Source organism: Mandrillus leucophaeus, unplaced genomic scaffold (genome assembly GCF_000951045.1).
Source record: "Mandrillus leucophaeus isolate KB7577 unplaced genomic scaffold, Mleu.le_1.0 Scaffold178, whole genome shotgun sequence".
In the NCBI taxonomy this organism is placed as follows: domain Eukaryota; kingdom Metazoa; phylum Chordata; class Mammalia; order Primates; family Cercopithecidae; genus Mandrillus; species Mandrillus leucophaeus.
In genome coordinates this window covers 14,847-31,873 of record NW_012101787.1, presented here as the reverse complement: position 1 = coordinate 31,873, position 17,027 = coordinate 14,847, and the positions used below count along the sequence as shown (strand labels likewise).

At 36.8% G+C, this 17,027-nt stretch overlaps 1 protein-coding gene across 1 annotated transcript in view; it reads left to right on the top strand.

Moving 5' to 3' along the window:
* Positions 1-12,896, top strand: part of LOC105537655 (coiled-coil domain-containing protein 7) — a 117,478-nt gene extending 104,582 nt beyond the window's left edge. Inside the window, exons 15-18 of the mRNA XM_011977296.1 lie at positions 2,157-2,219; positions 4,178-4,402; positions 10,220-10,254; positions 12,759-12,896. Of these exons, the coding sequence (XP_011832686.1) occupies positions 2,157-2,219; positions 4,178-4,402; positions 10,220-10,254; positions 12,759-12,765 (330 nt within the window). The 3' untranslated portion in view covers positions 12,766-12,896. The remainder of the gene's footprint in view (positions 1-2,156; positions 2,220-4,177; positions 4,403-10,219; positions 10,255-12,758) is intronic.
* The last annotated feature ends 4,131 nt before the right edge of the window (positions 12,897-17,027 follow it).

Sequence of the window (17,027 nt, the reverse complement as noted above, 5' to 3'; positions counted from 1 at the left end):
AGTGTACCTGTCTGATTCTTGCTTTGGAAGCTTCCTCTCAGTGGTGTACTCCACTGTGTGAGGTGTGGGGTGTCGGTCTGCCCCTAGTGGGGGATGTCTCCCAGTTAGGCTACTCAGGGGTCAGGGTCCCACTTGAGCAGGCATTCTGTCCATTCTCAGATCTCAACCTCCGTGTTGGGAGATCCACTGCTCTCTTCAAAGCTATCAGACAGAGTCGTTTGCGTCTGCAGAAGTTTTAGCTGCTTTTTTTTGGTGGTGGTTGTTGTTGTTTAGCTGTGCCCTGTCCCCAGAGGTGGAGTCTACAGAGACAGGCAGGACTCCTTGAGCTGCTGTGAGCTCCACCCAGTTCGAGCTTCCCAGTTGCTTTGTTTATCTACTTAAGCCTCAGCAATGGTGGGCGCCCTCCCCCAGCCTCACTGCTGCCTTGCCTGGGAGATGGCAGACTGCTGTGCTAGCAATGATTGAGGCTCCGTGGGCGTGGGACCCTCCCGGCCAGGTGTGGGATATAATCTCCTGGTGTGCCCATTTGCTAAGATCCTTGGTAGAGCGCAGTATTGGGGTGGGAGTTACCCGATTTTCCAGGTGCTGTGTGTCTCAGTTCCCCTGGCTAGGAAAAGGGATTCCTTTCCCCCTTGCACTTCCCAGGTGAGGTGATGCCTCGCCCTGCTTCAGCTCTTGCTGGTCAGGCTGCAGCAGCTGACCAGCACCGATTATCCGGCACTCCCTAGTGAGATGAACCCAGTACCTCAGTTGAAAATGCAGAAATCACCTGTCTTCTGTGTCGCTCGCACTGGGAGTTGGAGACTGGAGCTGCTCCTATTCGGCCATCTTGCTCCGCCCCCCTCATTGTCTTTTATCTTAAGAATTAGTTTCACTTTTCTGTTTCTTCAAATGTCAAGTATTTCTAAATTATATCCTGGCAATTATGAATATCATATTCTTGAAACCCTAGATTGTGTTATATTCTTCTGATGGTTTTTTTTTCTTTAATATATAATTAATACTATTGGATTCAAAATGTAAACTATATATTTAGGTAGCAGCTCAAATTGCATTTTAGATTTTTTAGCTTTTGCTAGGCTGCTTAGTCTTCTTTATGCATATGTGGTTCAGGGGTCAGGTGATTTGGGTAGAGTTTATACAAAGAATCTGGGGCTCCCTTTCTTATATTCTTTTCTGTGTATAATTTCCCTCTAACCTTTCCAGTGGCTTGAATTGTCCTGAACTCTGTCCTCTGGTGGTTTTAAAATCAGCTATTAGGCACCTTGAATGGCTCAGATAGGAATTGCTCTCAAACTAAAAACCACAAAAATGAGAATCTTACCTAGAGTTCTTCCCTTCCTCCAAGTGTCACCTTCCCTCAAGAATCTACCTACACTTGGCTGGGTGTGTGGTGGCTCATGCCTATAATCCCCATGCTTTGGAAGGCTGAGGCAGGAGGATGACTTGAGCCTACGAATTTGAGACTGCAGTGAGCTAGGAACCCACTGCTGCACTCTAGCCTGGGTAACAGAGCAAGACCCTGTCTCTAAAAAATAAAATAAAATAAAATAAAATAAAATAAAATAAAATAAAATAAAATAAAATAAAACAAAACAGTTAACAAATCTGCCTACTCCTGATTGTTCTCCTATTGTTGATACTTGTATTTAGTCCAGAGTTTATGGTTGCTATGTGTGGCAGCATTTGTCCAGTGGGAACTCAGTCATATCAGAAGCAAAACTGGGAACTCTAAATATGGTCCTCAAAGTGTCTTAATTTGATGGAGAATTCCTGGAAAATCACGTGAAATAGAATTTGCTCATTTGCACAAAGCCAGAAGAATGTTTATTTTGTGTTAAGAGTAAAGGTTCTTCTTTTAGTAAAATTTGAAATTTTTCTTTTTAAATATTTCAGGCCTAGAGGAAAGGAGAAATGAAACGTTTAATTTTTGCAATTGTAATTTCCCCGATTCATGCTCAGTTTGCCTGTGAAAAATCAATAGGAAGCTTTAGCTTCAGGCATTATCCATCATTACACCTGAAAAGTGTGCAGTTCAATGTCTATGCTCAAATCTTATCTTGGCTATCTATGGGTTTTAGAAAAGTAATACCGGTAAAACTAAATTAATTAAAAATACCAAAGTAAATACTGTTTTCCCTCTTGTTACTTCCTAGAAAGTAGCACGTCTGGAAATTGAGAACAAAGTCCTTCAGGAGCAATCGAAACAGGCTTTACAGGTAAAGGATGTCATGTTTCTTTAACATTGTTAACAAGTAAAGAAAATATCCACAAAGAACTTTTCAAATGAATAATTTTTACTTTGTAAGCTAAGAGGTCTACATATTCTGCTGTTTGGCCAGGTTTAAACTATATTCATTTTATGCATTAGGGATATATTAATAAAAATTAATATTCATTCTTATCAAAAATAGTGAAATATAAAGAAAAACAAACTTTCTTAAGCTAATAACGGCAATCTATTCATCTGTCATGGTTGCAGTATAAAAAAAAGAAAAGGAAAAGAAAAAAAGACAATGTATTTCAAGCTGATAAGCAATATACTTAAAGGTAAAATACTGCAGGCATTCCAATTAAACTTAGTTGAACCAAGATGTTAACTCTTACTACTCTTTTTAAAATTCTAGTTAAATAATACTATAAGAAATGAAAAAAACTATATAAGCATTTCATAAATGAATATACAAAAGTATATTTGTGTATTATAAAATTGTTTTGCCTACCATCTTGGTAAAAATGTAAAGGACAGAAATATGTAGTATTTGTGGTTATATACTGAAATGAGCAACTTTTTTCATACTTCTATTATCAAAAAAGTATGAATTGATATATTCATCATTTTTTTGATAATAGAAGTATGAAAGATATTTGTTATGTCTTTTCTGGGAGACAGAAAAGACATAGCAAACTTGGAAAGATGTAGCCTTTTCACTCAATAAAAGCTTTTAAAAGTTTGTCCTAAAGAAGAAAAAAGTATACAGGTATACAGAGAGTTTGCACGAGTATGTACAATGTCATATGTTGTCATAGCAAAAATTTTGAAATGATCTAAATGTCCATTGATAAGGAGTTTGCTAAGACAATTATGGTATATTATTAAACGTACTTCTGTTACCTATTCTGATTTAAATGTACATTTATTGTTATAGAAACATATCTATGACATTATTTAATGAAAAGAGCATAATATGTGAGTATGTATAGTATGACCCAATTTAGATAAACATTTAAAAAATTTGGCTGGGCATGGTGGTTCATGCCTGTAATCCCAGCACTTTGGGGGGCCGAGGCTGGTGGATCACTTTGAGCCCAAGAGTTGGCAATCAGCCTGGGCAACGTGGTGAAACCCTGTCTCTACTAAAAATACACAGACTGACTGAGTGTGGTGGTGTGAGCCTGTAGTCTCAGCTACTTGGGAGGCTGAGGTGGGGGGATGACTTAAACCCAGGAGACTAGAGGTTGCAAAAAAACCTGCATATATGTATTTAAACTTTTCTAAATATAGCTAGTGTGTATATATATGTACACACACTATATATGTGTATATATAGCGTGTGTGTGTGTGTGTATATATGTAGTGTGTATATATATATACACACACTAGCTATATTTAGAAAAGTTTAGAAAGGATATACCTCAAAATGTTAACAGTAATTTTTCTTTATGAGGTGAGATTATTTGTGAATTTTCTTTTTGTTTATATATTCTTTTATATAAGTAAGTTAATTGTATGACTAAATAAAAATTATAAAAAGTGACATTTTTGAGAAGAATTTTATTCCAGAATAAATGTTGTTTTCCACATTTTATTTCATTCTTTGATATTATAGGTGCTAATTATCCTTCTTATAGTCTATCAGTTTTTATAATATATACCTTATATGAATTTTTATTTTGCTTGTATAATAATTAGAGCCTTAAAAATAACAGCCAGGAGAAACTCGTGGGTATAAAAATAGCCCTCAAAGGTGGAAGAGGTTTCTTCACAACTTCTGATTTTAACTGCGGAATTATTAAAGTATGAATTATGCCAATAGCTTACCTTTGCTCACTTCAACTCAGTAAAAATGAGTTGAGAAATCATGTAGGCATAAATATGTGTAGATTTCTGAATGTGGTAGTGTTGGCAGGAAAATATCAGAAAATGCTTAATAAACTGGTACTTTTTTAAAAACAGGAAGCTGAAAAAGCTAAGCATCAACTTAACTGTTTCCTAAGTCAAGAGAGGAAGTTACTTAAAAGTGAGGGGAAAACTGAGACAACCATGCGAGTGGGTAATAGTCAAAGAGAAGTTAAAAGTGAAGATTCAAAAACTATACCATTGGAGAAGGAAACAGGAAAATCACTGGTTTCAGATTCAGGTGGACAGAAGACAAGTGATAAAATCCAAGAATATCCACAGGTGAGGAAATAACCAAAATGGAGACAGAAGTATATGTTGTGAGAAGTTTGTCTTTTATATTATTATTTACTTCATTTGTATATGTTATTTAAAAAATCATGCTTCTGGTTTTGGGTTTGTTTTTACTTTTTCCCTTTACCTTCTGGATATGTCAACTCATTATTATCTTGAATACTAAACTATGACTTAAATATATACTGATTTTGAATGTCCACATCAGCATCTGAGATTTGAGTCCTTTATTTTTACCTTCTCTTTTTGTGTAATTTTTATTGTGAATGACCTCAACTTCTTCCTGGAAAGATAAATAATAAAGACAGTTTCTCTGAAGGCAATAAAAATTATTAAAGTTGTTAGGTCACGTATATAAATGGAGTGAGGTACACTGAATTGAATATAAAATATTTAAAGAAACGTAGGGTTGTCTGTCAGCTGCTTTAAGACAAAGAACAAAAGAAGCAGCACAACTTAAAATCTGCTAGTCATTTTATAGCTTCTATTATTATAAAATCTGCTAGTCATTTTATATCTGCCATTATTATAAAATCTGCTGGTCATTTTATATCTATGTATATGGGCTAGTCATTTATACAAGACCATAAGATAGCTATTAGCACCTCCATTTTGAGGATGAAACCAAAACTTTAAAAAATTAGCCATGCCACATTACAGTGAGTAATATTGAGTTAGATTTCAAATTCAGGTCTTTCCAGCTCCAAAATCACATCTGAAGATATCTTCTTTGCTTGTCTACATGGCTGCATTTGAAACTTGCTTTGTTAAAAGCTTTATTGTTTTCTATTTCCCAGTATTTATCTCCTAATCCAAAACAAAGGTTTTCATATATGATAGAAAAAGTTAGATTAAATAGTAAAATGAACCTTAGCAGAACAGTAGCTAAAACATCACATTGCTTTCACACATAAGTGATTCTAATTTTAGTGGGTTTATATATAGATCAATACACATCTGTCTTCTTGTGTATCTAGCTTAACACTCATTAATTAAACATCTATTATATGCTAGGTTCTTTGCACAGACGGTGTATATAATGTCATGTATTCAGATGACTTGTTCTGGTAATAGTGAAACAGGAGATATCATTATTGGAGATTTTGATGTAATAGAAGTTTATACTCACTGTCCATGTTCTTATAGTAATTTAACTGTAATCTTCTTTCTCAATCACTGCATTAAAACTGTTTTTGCCAAGGTTACAACAAATCTATTTGATGCTATTCTGAAGGATGCTTTATAGTTTTTTTCTTTCTTTCTTTTTATTTTTTGAGATGGAGTTTCTCTCTTGTTGCCCAGGCTGGAGTGCAATGTTGTGATCTCAGCTCACTACAACCTCTGCCTCCCAGATTCAAGTGATTCTCCTGCCTCAACCTCCTGAGTAGCTGATATTACAGGTGCCTGCCACCACGCCTGGCTAAGTTTTTATATTTTTAGTAGAGATGGAGTTTCACCATGTTGGTCAGGCTGGTCTCGAACTCCAGACCTTAGGTGATCCACCTGCCTCAACCTCCCAAAGTGTTGGGATTACAGGCATGAGTCACTACGCCCGGCCAGATGATTTATAGTTTAATCTCATTTGTCCTCTTAGCAGCATTTAACCATGTTTAATCATTTATTTTTAAATATTTTTGTATTATACTTTAAGTTCTGGGGTACATATATAGTCTATAGTTTGTTTGAGAAACAGCATAATTATTTGGTTTTCCTTATATATTTTTGGAATGCCTCTTTGGTCTCCTCTTGCTTTGCTCATTCTTTAAATGTTAGTACTTCTCTGGGTTCTGTCCTAGAGTTTCTTTTTATTCCATATACTCTTTCTGAACATGCTCATATACCTTCATGGCTTCTAGGGCCATATAAATCTCTTATCTCTAACTTGAATAACACCTCATTTCCAGACCTATTATTCATTAACATACTGAATTTTTCTATTTCGATGGACTTCAAACATCTAGAATTCACCATGTCCCTAAATGAACCAATTGCGTTCTTCTCAGACCTGCTTTATCTCTCAGTATTCAGTCTCCTGGCATCCTCATCCATCTAATTGCTGAAACTATAAAGTCCAGCATCACTGTTATTTCTTCTTTTCCTTCGTCTTGACCCAGTTATTATCTATCAAATTCTGTCCAGTTTTGTCAATATTACTGACAGTTTTGTTAGGCAAGCTCCCACCAGGACTCTAATTGGTCTCTTTCTTTCCAGGCCAGTCTCCTTGTTGGTGGCTAGTCATCTTGCAAAAATTGATATTTGTTTGTTACCTTCTTGCCTAAAATCTTGAATGCTTTCTACTGTCCTTACTTTAAGAACAAAGTCCTACTTATGGTTTAAGGCTTTGTTAGATCTGGTCTTTTCCTGAGGCCCCAGCCTCATCTTTAATTATCCCCCCAGGCTATTGCACATGCTTTCATATGCACATGTGTATCATATATTTTATGCTTTAGCTACACTGAACCTTCTTTAAGTTTATAGAACATATGGTGTTTTCTGTAACCTTAAGTATTTTGCCTATTTTGTTCTCTGCTTGAAACACTGTTTCTCCCTTCTCCGTTTCCTAAAATGTATCTGGTTAAAAGATAAATGAGAAACAAAAAGTACTGTTTCAGTTATTTTTTGCAACATAACAAATTATGCCAAAATTTAGTGGTGTAGACAGCAAACATGTACTATCTCAGAATATTTGTAGGTCAGGAATCCTAATGTTCCTTAGCTATGTCCTCTGGCTCAGGTTCCCTCTCACAAGGATGTAGCCAAGGCATTACTCTTGGCTGTATGTATTTTAAGGTCCAACTGGAGAAGGATGTACTCCCAAGCTCATTCATGTACTCACATGACTGTTGTTAGGCCTCAGGTTCTTGCTGGCTATTGATTTGAGACATCAGTACTTTGCTATAGGGGCCTCTCCATAATGTAGCTTACAACATGGAAACAAAGGCAGAGTGAGATATAGGGAGACATAGATGGAGAAAAATCGACATGGAGACAGAGACAGAGAGAGAATCTAATCTTGGAAGTGACATTCCATCACTTTTGTCATATCCTGTTCATTAAAAGTGGAAGTAGTCACTAGCACCAACTCACACACAAGGGAAAGGTATACCACTGGCGTGAACACCATGAGCAGGGATCGCTGGTAGCCATTTTAGAGTCTGCCTATCATGAGTATTAATAGATAAGTATGAGATTGTGAAAATTCCTGAATCGAATGCTAAATCAAGCAGTTTGGTCTTCAATTTTCGGAAAAGAAAATTTCTGGGTAAAGGAATAACATGTAAGATACTGTTTGTAAAGAGGATAATTGCGCATCAGTGGGGTAGATGTATTCTTCCCTTTTATTGATCCCATAATTAATAAGGTTTTTGTGTATATTGTAACTATAAATTAATTTCATTTTTTCTGCTGATAGAGCTCTCCTGGGTATCATAGTGCCCTTGGTTGGCTGTGGAGCTGTGATATTATTAGTATCAAGAGCAGGCTTTCTCATCTGAGGTGGGAAGGCCTCAATGCTCTTGGGTCTGAGCTTCACAGGGAAGCCACCTTATCACCCTTTGCTATAGACACCTAAAATTTACAAGTAAAGGAAAAATATTTGGAACTCCTACTACTGGACACTATATTACACAAAAGCCCTGTGATATGTATGTCATAATGACAAGTTGGAAAAAGTAGTTCCTTGTTGATTTTGCATCTGTTTTTGAGGTTGTTTATTAGAATAATAGTCTTTTTTAATTCAGAGGGAGGGGCAAGAACTATTATTGTTTCTGTCAGGAACTATACATAATTATCTATAAACTTTTAATTAATGGAGGATGATAATACTTTATAAGAATACTGTGGCCGGGTACAGTGGCTCATGCCTGTAATCCCAGCACTTTGGGAGGTGGGCAGGAGGATCACTTGAGGTCAAGAGTTGGAGACCAGCCTGGCCAATATGGTGAAACCCTGTCTCTACTTAAAAAAAAAAAAAAAAAAGAAAAGTTAGCCAGGCATGGTGGTGTGTGCCTATAATCCCAGCTGTTCTGGAGGCTGAGGCAGAAGAATCACTTGAACCCGGGAGGCAGAGGTTGCAGTGTAGTCCCAGCTACTCGGGAGGCTGAGGCAGAAGAATCACTTGAACCCGGGAGGCAGAGGTTGCAGTGAGCCCAGATAGTGCCACTGTACTCCAGCCTGCATGACAGAATGAGACTCTGTCTCAAAAAAAAAAAAAAAAAAAAAAAAAAGAATACTGTGAGGGTATAATGAGATAATGCTTATGAACTGCTTTTGTGTATCATGAAGTCCTATGTAACTGTTATTTTGCATCCCTGTTTAGCTCTGTAGGAGTTGTCTGCATAGGCTGTATGAAAATCATTGATGATTTATTAGTTAGTATATAGGATAACTATTGTGACTATTGTGACATATAGACACAAAATGTATGATGGCTCTAACACAATGGAAGCTTCTTTCCTGGTGTTAATAGTCCAAGGAAGTTCAAGGTCAGTGTTCGTGGTAAGGAGTTCTGCTCCACAGGGTTGTTAAGGTATCCTGGCATATGGAAGGTTTGCCATCTTACATGTGGCTTCCTGAGCCACACTGGGCATAGTTACCTAGCTATCAGAAAAGAATATGGAGGACAAACATGAGTAATTTTCATTGACCTGGCTGGAGGAGATGCACATCCTTTTTTCTCACATTCTATTTGCTACCTTTAACTACAGGGAGAATTAACAAATGTAGACTAACAATGTGTCTAAGAAGAAGAGAAAATTAGTTTGTTGACCATTTAGAAGTCTTTGCCACAGGGGAATAAGGATAAAACCAGTTAATCTCTGCATAAAAGAAACTGAATTAGATGAAAATCAGGTCCAGAATAAAGCCTACAATCAACATTTATACTATAGGAAAGTATGTATTATATTCACAAGAGGTAATTTATTAATAAAAATCACACTTTTAAGGCCACTGGCCTTTTTTTTTTTTTTTTTTCTGAGACAGAGTCTCACTCTGTTGCCCAGACTGGAGTGCAATGGTGCGATCTTGGCTCACTGCAACCTCTGCCTCCTTGGTTCAGGTTCAGACAATTCTCCTCTCTCAGCCTCCCGAGTAGCTGGGATTACAGGAGCCTGCCACCACACCCAGCTAATTTTTGTATTTTTAGTGGAGACAGGGTTTCGCCATGTTGGCCAGGCTAGTCTTGAACTCCTGACCTCAGGTGATCTGCCTGCCTTGGCCTCCCAAAGTGCTGGGATTAGAGTTGTGAGCCACCTTGCCCGGCTGGCCTAACACTGTTGGTTACATACTTCTGTAAACTTATTTGAACATGTATTCTCAGTATACTTATTTTAAAATTGATAAATTACAAAAATCACCTCCACAGTTTATTATGCATAATATTAGCATTATACATCCTTCAACAAGAATATTTAAAAGGATTAGATAATTATATAATAGATAAGTTTGAAATAAATTTTGGGCTACTCTGCCTATGGAGCAGGCCTGCTCTGTCTATGGAGCAGCTGTTTTCTTGTACTCCGTTGCTCTAATAAACATGCTTTTCTTTCATTCAAAAAAAAAATTTTTGTTTACTAAAAGTATAAAACCTTATTTGCTCTTAATTTAGAAATACAAGTGTAATTTTAGGGCCTACTCTCCTTCTATAGTGTCTCTTCCAATGCTACAATATGATAATTTCTTTGCTTTTTTGATACCTTAATCTTACAAAATTGTCATATTAAATGACATTTTTCTAAATGACTGAATGTAAACATTGTATATGCATACTTGATATTTTTAAATCTAGTATTATCTTTATCACAGATCACTGCCCAAAGCGGAAGACTGATTGAAAAAAGGTAAAACACTTTTTAAAAATTTGTTCTGTCATTTTCTAATCTTTATCAGTCTGCATACCTAAGTAATGAAAATAACCATATTAAATTTTGTCACAAAACTCTTTGAAACTAATTTTAAGTAGAAAATGTTAGAAACTTTAGATTTCAAAGTTTGAGGAGTTGATGCAGTCAAAAGTAAAAATTAAATGAAAAATTTAAATTAAGGACCAGGTCTATGTACAAACACACTCTTTTTTTCTGACAACAACAATTAAAATTTCCAGATAGTGAGGAACTAACCCTTATTTTCAACTTAGTTATCATCAAGATGCATGAGCTAGATACATAAACAACTTACTGAAAAATCATTTTTACCTTCTATTTTAACTCAGTTACTATACGCACACATATATATGTACATGCATTCACATATATAATTGAGTTGATTGATTCATCCAATTGAATCTTATAGTTTTCACTAGTGAGTCTCTTTGATTATTATATTATGATTGATTCACAGACTTTCTTGATTCACATTACCATGGAGTAAAGAGGAATTACCTAGAAGTATGCATTTATGTACTTCATTGCCATTTTAAATATTTATGGATTATAGACCCAGGTGAATTAGCAAGAATTAGGTAATAAGTGTAATGATTAATGGCCAGAAGTTTTGAAAATGTTCATTTTAAATGTTTGTAGTCAATGTTTATATTTAAAAGTATATATTTTAAATACTAACTAGATATATACTAAAAACTACATGTTTTAAATACAATGTGCAAGAGAAAATTAGACATTGGTCCACTTGTTGCTTTGCAAACTTATTATGGTTGGTTTCTTATTGTTGATTTCTTTATATTTTAAATATGTATGGTCAGCATTTGAGAATGTATAAGGAAAAGTATTAATAATTATCTGCAACAGTAATGGGAACTTACATATCATGCAGAAATAGGAAGAAATAAAGCAAAAGCATGGTGCTTTTTTTTTTTTTAGATGGAGTCTGGCTCTTATTGCCCAGGCTGGAGGGCAATGGCATGATCTCAGCTCACTGCATCCTCTGCCTCCCGGGTTCAAGTGATTCTCCTGCCTCAGCCTCCCCAGTAGCTGGGATTACAGGTGCCCGCCACCATGCCCGGCTAACTTTTATATTTTTAGTAGAGATGGGGTTTTGCCATGTTGGCCAGGCTGGTCTCAAATTCCTGTCCTCAGGTGATCCACTCACCTCGGATTCCCAAAGTGTTGGGATTACAGGCGTGAGCCACTGTGCCCGGCTGGTGCTCTTATATTCATACTCAGATTATGGTAGAGCATGAAATATTACTATAGTTTTCCATGCAATCATGGTGACCTATAGCCTTTGAAAATCCTGCAGAGCCAGTAGTTTATCACCCTGAAGAACATGAGGTGGTAACTTTTGATATAAGTTGTTTTAATATTGAACATTTAGTTGCTGCTGATAAATGTGATAGGCTCTTTGTACATTGGTAACTCCCAGAAAATACAAACATTGGCTTACAAAAAGCATTTAAAGAGAGTTTCTAGTCTCTATGAAGACATGGTAAGGCAGTGTCAGTTACTTTCCATGGGTGTTCGGAAAAATCTTAAAGAGGCATTATGATAATATTACCTAGTGAGTTACTACCCCTGCCAGCCCTCATTCTACTTTTCTGATAAGTCACATTTTAGAATTTTAATGGGAAGTGATAGAATGGAAGAAGGGTTCAATGGAGAACAACAGAATGAGGATGATAGGACATCAAGATTAAAAAAAATCATAGAATGAATATATCAAATAATCCCTCTTAAATGCCTTTTTTCCCCTAGAAATGTTGATTGATGTAATAACTTAAGGAGGAAGATGATTGTAATTCATTTCAATTCAGTTTAGCTCAAATGAGGAAACACTGACTGAGCATCCATGCTGTGCAAGGCACTGTACTGGGTATTATGGGATATAAAGGGCTTTAAATATATGGTCATTGCCCTCAATGCATTAACAGTCTAGTAGGGTCGACTAGACATGTACAAAAATAAGTGGAGTATAATGCAGACGTTGCATTCTATAAAACATTACCAAGAAGCTACATCAAAGAAGAGGAAAAGTTGTTTCTGACTGGATTAAGAATTACATACCATTTAATTTAAGAAGGATGGTTGGGTTGGATTTTAACAGGGAAATGTGAGGAAAGGGTGTGCCGAGTGGACAGAACTTTGCTTTGAGGCAAAGACGAGGATGTTTAGAATCTATACAGTGTGCTCAGGAAAAGGCCAAAAATTCATTTTGTTTGGATCCTAGACTAAGGACAATAATGGGAAATATGAGATGAAATAGGTTGTTTCAGCTTGATAGGTTTTATAGAATTGCCCTCAATAGATTTAGGTTAATTATTATATATTATATAATAATACAATATAATACATTACATATTATATTATATTGCTAAATATAATAAAAATTCAAACTATTAAGCACATGGCACAATATTATTCATCAACCTTCATTTTGGGTTACTTCTTAGATCCTAATAGAGTTTCTGAAATACTTTGGAAAAGTCTCCCAAACCTTCAGAGAGTGGATGGGAGCGAAGTAAGGAGACCTCACCTGAGCAGATACATGGTATTGCTTACAATAAAGTACAATTTTGCTCTTTACAACATTTATCAGTTTATTTTTGCTTAGGGAATGGAGTTAGTGGTAAATAATCAAACAATAGATTTTAATGATTTATTGTTTCACATCATGTGTGTTGTTAGCTTTTCTTAAATGTTTTGCGGCATTGAAATTCACACTTTTTAGAAATGAAAATGTAAACTAATTCATGGTGTTTTATTTTTAAGAGTTACACAGTCAACCTATTTCTTTCTAAACACTTGCATTAGGACTTTCACTATTACTTGGGTTTTCTATAAAGCACAAAAACATACAAGAGAAGAGTGGTGGAACATGTCCATTTTTTTTCTCCATAGATTAGATGATTAGCTGTTGAATTTACTCATTCATTTATTCACCCAACTCATTCAACAGATACTTTTGTCACCTTCATATGTCCAGTTCTTTTTGGGGTATTGTGTTTTACTGAAAAATCAGACAGATAAGATGCCTTCTCTTGTGGTACTTACATTATAACAGGAGAGACAAAACATAAACAAGTAAAAATAAATGAACAAGATGATTTTGGAGACTAATACATGAAGGTAATGAAACTACGTATCTGACAGTCACAGGGAAGGATAATTTAGATTGGGTGGTCAAGGAAGGTGTTAACAATGAAGAAAAGGCATTATCTAATTGTGAAATAAAAGCTGTTAAAATGTTTTGTTTCTTTTCAATTTTTATCAAAATAAATTTCTACAAATGAAAATTTATGTTATAACTAAAAGATCTAGACTAAAGGAGCTTTTAATATCCTCAGTTAACTGGGATAACAGTTAAGGGGCATATGACTAGTGACCCAAATAGTAGTCACAAGGTAGATTTTATGGAGGAAACATTGCAATCCAGGAAGAAATAGAGGATAAAATATCCCCTGAGTTGTCATGATTCCATACAGAAATAGACTTAGATTAAGCAAAGCTGAATTCACCATAAAAGATGCTGCTGAGAGGAGCCCCCTTCTCACGTATCACTTTACAAAATTATAGGGGAATTGAGAGGGCATAGAGAGCATCTAATCAACTGTGTATCACTGAGAGCTTCCTGGTTGGGGCAATGGCCTTGTTGGAAAAAGGGACAAGGGAGTAGGTACTTTATATACCAATGTAGCTGGTATCAGTGAGTCAAACAGTCCTGCTGAGCCAGCTCTGTGAAACCACGAAAAGAGGGAAGAAAGAGAATCACCAGGACCATCCGTGAATAAAGATTTATCTCACTGCTGTCCACCCTTTGATCTTGGAGACTCATTATTATAGATCTCTGCATTAGCTCTGGCTGACACTTGGACCTGAGCATACCAATTTCCTTAGTATTGTCTGGGAGAAGAATATTAGTAAGGTCACCAGCTGGGTTAGATGAGGATGTAGAACCAACATCCTAATAACTTCACATTATAAACTCTTTTTCCCAGCTAAGCACAGATACCTTTGTTTTGGAATGTCTGTTCCATATCTGCCATAGGAAAGAGAAAGTCATTCATCACCTCCCTTGAACATCTGCCTCCAACCATTTCCCAGGGTCAGATATGTTCACATCTGACAAACAGATCTGTTTTTCTCCATGGAGATGAGCCATATTGTCCTTTGTCTGGAGTGATAGTTCAGTGGGGACCTCAAAGTTACCATTTTGCCATCATAGGTCACCTGCAGGGTAGAAGAGGATGTCTGCAGCACCATCTGATGCTTTTAAATGAGCAATATATTGTGTGTTCTCTTGCAACTGAGGTCAAAGCAAAGGGCGTTAAAAAAAAAAAAAAGAAAAGAAAAGAAAAGAAAAGGAGTATGCTATTCCTCTTGAAATGATATTTTTCTCTACTCCTTAATTTCTAGGTACTTTGGAGTTTAACCATGGCAAGAGGGGCCCTTGCTTGGTATGGTAGCCTGTAACTTGTAAACAATTAGGGAAAAGTGGACTGACAAGCCTGTGGAGGTTGTTTTCAAAGAGGCTGCCTTAAATTACAAGTAGAATAAGCTTGATGGAGAACAGTGGCCTGTATGTCTTTTTTTTTTTTTTTTGATATAGGGTCTCACTTTGTCTCCTAGGCTGGAGTGCAGTGGCACCATCATGGCTTAGTATGTCGTCAACGTCCCACACTGAAGCCATCCTCCCACCTTAGCCATCTGATTGGCGGGGACCACAGGCATGCACCAACACACCCAACTAATTGTTTTATTTTTTATAGAGACACAGTCTCCCTATGTTGCCCAGGCTGGTCTAGAACTCCTGGACTCAAGGGCTTTTCGCACCTCAGCTTCCTGAAGACTTCTATGTCTTTTGAATAAATTCCTTATTGTCCATTGTGTTCCTTCATGGTGGGATGGATTTGAACAGGGACCCAAGACTATACTAGAGATGATGGTCACACATTCTTAACTGGCTTTTTCATGTCAAATGTTTTCCTTTAGATTCAGTTCCTTCTCATGGACATATACACATAGAATATAAGAATTGAGCTTGTGACTAAGTTGTTGTAACTATTTCCTTGGGCAAAGTTTACCTCAGAAAAGCAAGTGTAAAGAGTTCTGTTGGCCAGGCGTTGTGGCTCACACCTGTAATCCCAGCACTTTGGGAGGCTGAGGCAGGCGGATCACAAGGTCAGGAGTTCAAGACCAGACTGGCCAATTTGGTGAAACCCCATCTCTCCTAAAAATACAAAAATTAGCTGGGCATGGTGTCGCATGCCTGTAGTCCTTGCTACTTAGGAGGCTGAGGCAGAGGAATCACTTGAACCCGGGAGGTGGAGGTTGCAGTGAGCCGAGATCATGCCACTGGGTGACAGAGCGAGACTCCATTTTTTATATATATATATAAAAGAGTTCTGTCCTAGGGGACTCAACAGCCTGACAGTGTAACTAGGCTCATTACTGATGGCTCATTAGTCTTTATAAGGGTGCAATTCAGTCAGTCTGAGGAGATTGTGCTCTATGGCCATGAAGAATGCCTGAAGTTTACCCAGTTTTGAAAAATGTCCAATACCATGGGATCTCAACAACTCACCATCATTATGGTGAAGGAATGTGTCACTCCACTGAGATTTTATGACCTTTGAGAGAGGCTTTTCCATTAGTTAATCATGCTTTCTTGTCAGGTGGCAAATCTTTCAGGCAAGTGCCTTACCGAGTCAATGGTTTATTTAAAACAGCAGAGAGATCTCTGTGCCTGTGAGTGTAAGGCCATATTTTATGAATTTGTCTAAGGTCTAATTGATTGGATGTGCAGTATCCCCCTTTTAGTAGAATTTTCCTGGGCATGTACCACTTTATCAGATTTTGGATTAGAGAAGGCCCATAATGGGATACGAATGTCAGGTTGAAGGGTGAGAAAAGTCTGTCCCATTAGGGCTCAGTAGTAGACTAGCAGTCACTGACACGTGCCACTCAGCAGGAGAAGGAAATAATTTCGTCCAAAGATGTAGGAGACATCTTTGGCAAAAAAAAAAAAAAAAACAAACAAACAAACAAAAAAAACAACAAACCAGTATTTTTGCCAAAAGCTTCCTTCAGAAAATGATTTCTTACAGGTATGTGTAATTCCATGAGTTTGAAAGATATGGCAAAATCTAAAGTTAGAGCTTGTTTTTATGATGCCTAGACCTCTTCCAAGGCATGTTAATATATGAGCTTCTATTTAAAATTAGTTGCATTGATATAGTGCTTTGAAGAATCACCAGGTGTAGAATGTGATGTCACCACTACCTAACAAGGAAAATCCTTTGTGGTTCTTCTTACAGGGCCTCCAGGACTGGAGGCCCTGTAAATTTTCCTTTAAAGCAGCAGTTTCTAGCCTTTTTGGAACCAGGGACCAGTTTTGTGGAAGACTCCATGGACCAGGATGGAGGGGGTGGTTTCAGGATGATTCAAGCACATTAAGTTTATTGTACACTTTATTATTATTATTATTTCTTTATAATATATAATGAAATAATTATACAACTCACCTTAATGTAGAATCAGTGGGAGCCCTGAGCTCATTTTCCTGCAACTAGACGCTCCCATCTGGGGGTGATGGGAGACAGTGACAGATCATCAGATATTGGATTCTCGTAAGGAGCACGCAACCTAGATCCCTCGCATGTGAAGTTAACAATAGAATTTGTGCTCCTATGAGAATCTAATGAGGCTGCTGATCTGACAGG